At 43.8% G+C, this 2,500-nt stretch overlaps 1 protein-coding gene across 1 annotated transcript in view; it reads left to right on the top strand.

Annotated features, from left to right (window-relative positions):
- Positions 1 to 649: 649 nt before the first annotated feature.
- Positions 650 to 2,500, top strand: part of sox17 (SRY-box transcription factor 17) — a 3,366-nt gene continuing 1,515 nt past the window's right edge. The window contains exons 1-2 of the mRNA XM_012821306.3: positions 650 to 1,478; positions 2,488 to 2,500. The exon at positions 2,488 to 2,500 is cut by the window's right edge and continues 1,515 nt beyond it. Coding sequence (XP_012676760.2) covers positions 1,187 to 1,478; positions 2,488 to 2,500 — 305 coding nt within the window. The 5' untranslated portion in view covers positions 650 to 1,186. The remainder of the gene's footprint in view (positions 1,479 to 2,487) is intronic.

The raw sequence follows: 2,500 nt of genomic DNA on the forward strand, positions 1-2,500 counted from the left end.
CTGTGTAGTGCACCTAAGCCACTTGTTACAGCTAGTAGCTTCCTTTGTCAAATCCACCAAAACCAGTGTGGCCAGTTATTACGTGTAGTGTATTAGGTAAACGAGATGTGTGCTATTAGTGTGAAGGCCTGTCTATGCTTCACACCTCATTAAAACGTGAATAGGCAAAAGAGGGGTGCTATTAAACTTAATGCACACGCCATAATACATTTTTTTTGTGAAAGTGACGCTTTCGGGCGTCAGAAAAATGACTAAATGGCTGACACCTTATTGTAACGCGCGCTGTAGATACGCATCTGAGATAGTCGTGTGTTTATTTGATCCCTTTGCGCGACTGTTTGCAAATTCAACGAATTCACTTGCAAACCAAGATGTTAAATCTTATCTCGTGAATTATCATATCAAAAATGTCATTGGTTTAGTAACCAAAAACAAATATTTTAGATAAACGTTTTTTTTTCTCCTTATCATATAACCAAAGGGGCCACACATAAAACGATAAAACGATGTCGCAGACTTTCTCACATATTTTGGAGTAATTATTTTACGGAGCCAGTTAGGTGCGAACTGTTGTAACACCAACCTTTAACACGATAATGACATGGTCTCTGATAATTATGTATTGCCCTCTCACTGTGTTCGTCTACAGTCAGTGTCAGCTTGACAAAAACTGATGATGAGCGCAGACGTAGGCAGTGATTTGGTTTGGTTTTTGGTTCGTGGCCAAATGCATTAATTCTGCTAGACTGGTGATTGGGAGCATGATCAATTTGCGTTTACTGTGCAGGGTCAATTTGTGTTAATCCGCCAAGAACGCGCTAGCTGTAGTGAAAAGCGGCTCCGAACACGGCGCGCGCGAGCGGGCGGAGAAGTGAAGTTTTACACCTCGATCGGACCGAGCCCTCCCACGCACGCAATGATTGGTCACGGCTCCATTTATAGTATCTGAACGCCTCCACTTCTCATTCAGACCACACTCTTACAAAGCCATACGCTCACCGACTGCAGGCTACTCTAACAAACTCAAAGTCACAGCAGACTATCATCTTCGGTCGGCTTTTAAATAGTCCTTTACGGCGTTATCTCTTCATTTTAATGTTCGCATCTGTCTGCTGTCTTTAACCCGACAGCGTTCGCGCGAGGGAACTGCTACCCGGTGCTTGTCGGTATCGGTGGTCAAGTGGAGATGAGCAGCCCTGATGCGGGATACGCCAGCGACGACCAGACCCAGGCCCGGGGTGCGAACGCAGTCATGATGCCCGTTATGGGTCACTGTGCGTGGGCAGCAGACCCGCTCAGTCCGCGCACAGACACCAAAGGCAAAGGTGAGTCGTGCGCAGGAGCTACAGGTCGCGGGAAGACTGAACCCCGGATCCGTAGACCGATGAACGCGTTTATGGTTTGGGCGAAGGACGAGCGCAAAAGGCTTGCACAACAGAACCCGGACCTTCACAATGCGGAGCTCAGTAAAATGCTTGGTGAGTGATGGTTGTTAATTATTGTTCATTTGTACAGTTTTATTTACAGCACTTTAAAAAGCCATATGGTTTGACCCCAGTGACCGTGGGACAATTGGGAGTTCAGTCTGATTATGTAACTTTTGTGAATTAATTAATGTAGATCCAAAGAAGAACAGATTAGTTCACACGGAGCTTTTAAACTATTGGCCAAACATTAAGGCTGTTATAGAATTGAAATGAAACTGTAATCTGTTCATTTTCATACCAGCCTATCCTAAATCTATACAATGCTACAGTCATTGGTCTCTGCATGATTTAGTCTTAATTACGAGAGTATTAATGTTTACATATTATGAATAACCATCATAAACTGAAAAGTTAAAATTAAGAGTTAAGTTTAAGTTTTATCCTACAATATCTGCAAGACATTTGATTATAAATTAAACTGAAATTTTCAGTGACCACAATATGCCAAATAAAGCGTTTATAAGGTTGTCTTTATTATTATGAGTTGGATTTCAACAGTCCTGTAAGTACTGTATAGTTAATGTGATTACAGATTACCTTACCAAATATTTTGTTTATTGATTATTTACTGAAGCTGTTGAATGACCCCTCAAAAGAGCAAGGAAAATGCCTGTACTACCAAGAAGATGAGCTGTTATTTTATATTCAGTGTGCTCTGATGGTTCGATTGTTGAGACATCTGTGGCAGGCTGCTGCCTTTAGTGTCTGTGGGTAGGCGTGTGTGTGTGTGTGTGTGTCTGTGGGTACGCGCGCGTGTGTGTGTGTGTGTGTGTGTGCGTGTGTGTGTGTGTGCATATGTGTACAGTGTGGAGGAGTAGGGAGCTGACTGTAATGTTGTCATAGTGTTGCACTGTTGTGACTGACACAGTGCTGGCGGGGATAATTTTAGCCAGCTACTCCCAGACAGCGCGTTTGATCCTCGTCTGTCCCTGTCTCTGGTCGTCCCCCAGACAGTGTGTTTGATCCTCGTCTGTCCCCGTCTCTGTTCGTCCCCCTGCAGGGAAATCCTGGAA

This window comes from Clupea harengus, chromosome 17 (genome assembly GCF_900700415.2).
Source record: "Clupea harengus chromosome 17, Ch_v2.0.2, whole genome shotgun sequence".
Classification (NCBI taxonomy): Eukaryota; Metazoa; Chordata; class Actinopteri; order Clupeiformes; family Clupeidae; genus Clupea; species Clupea harengus.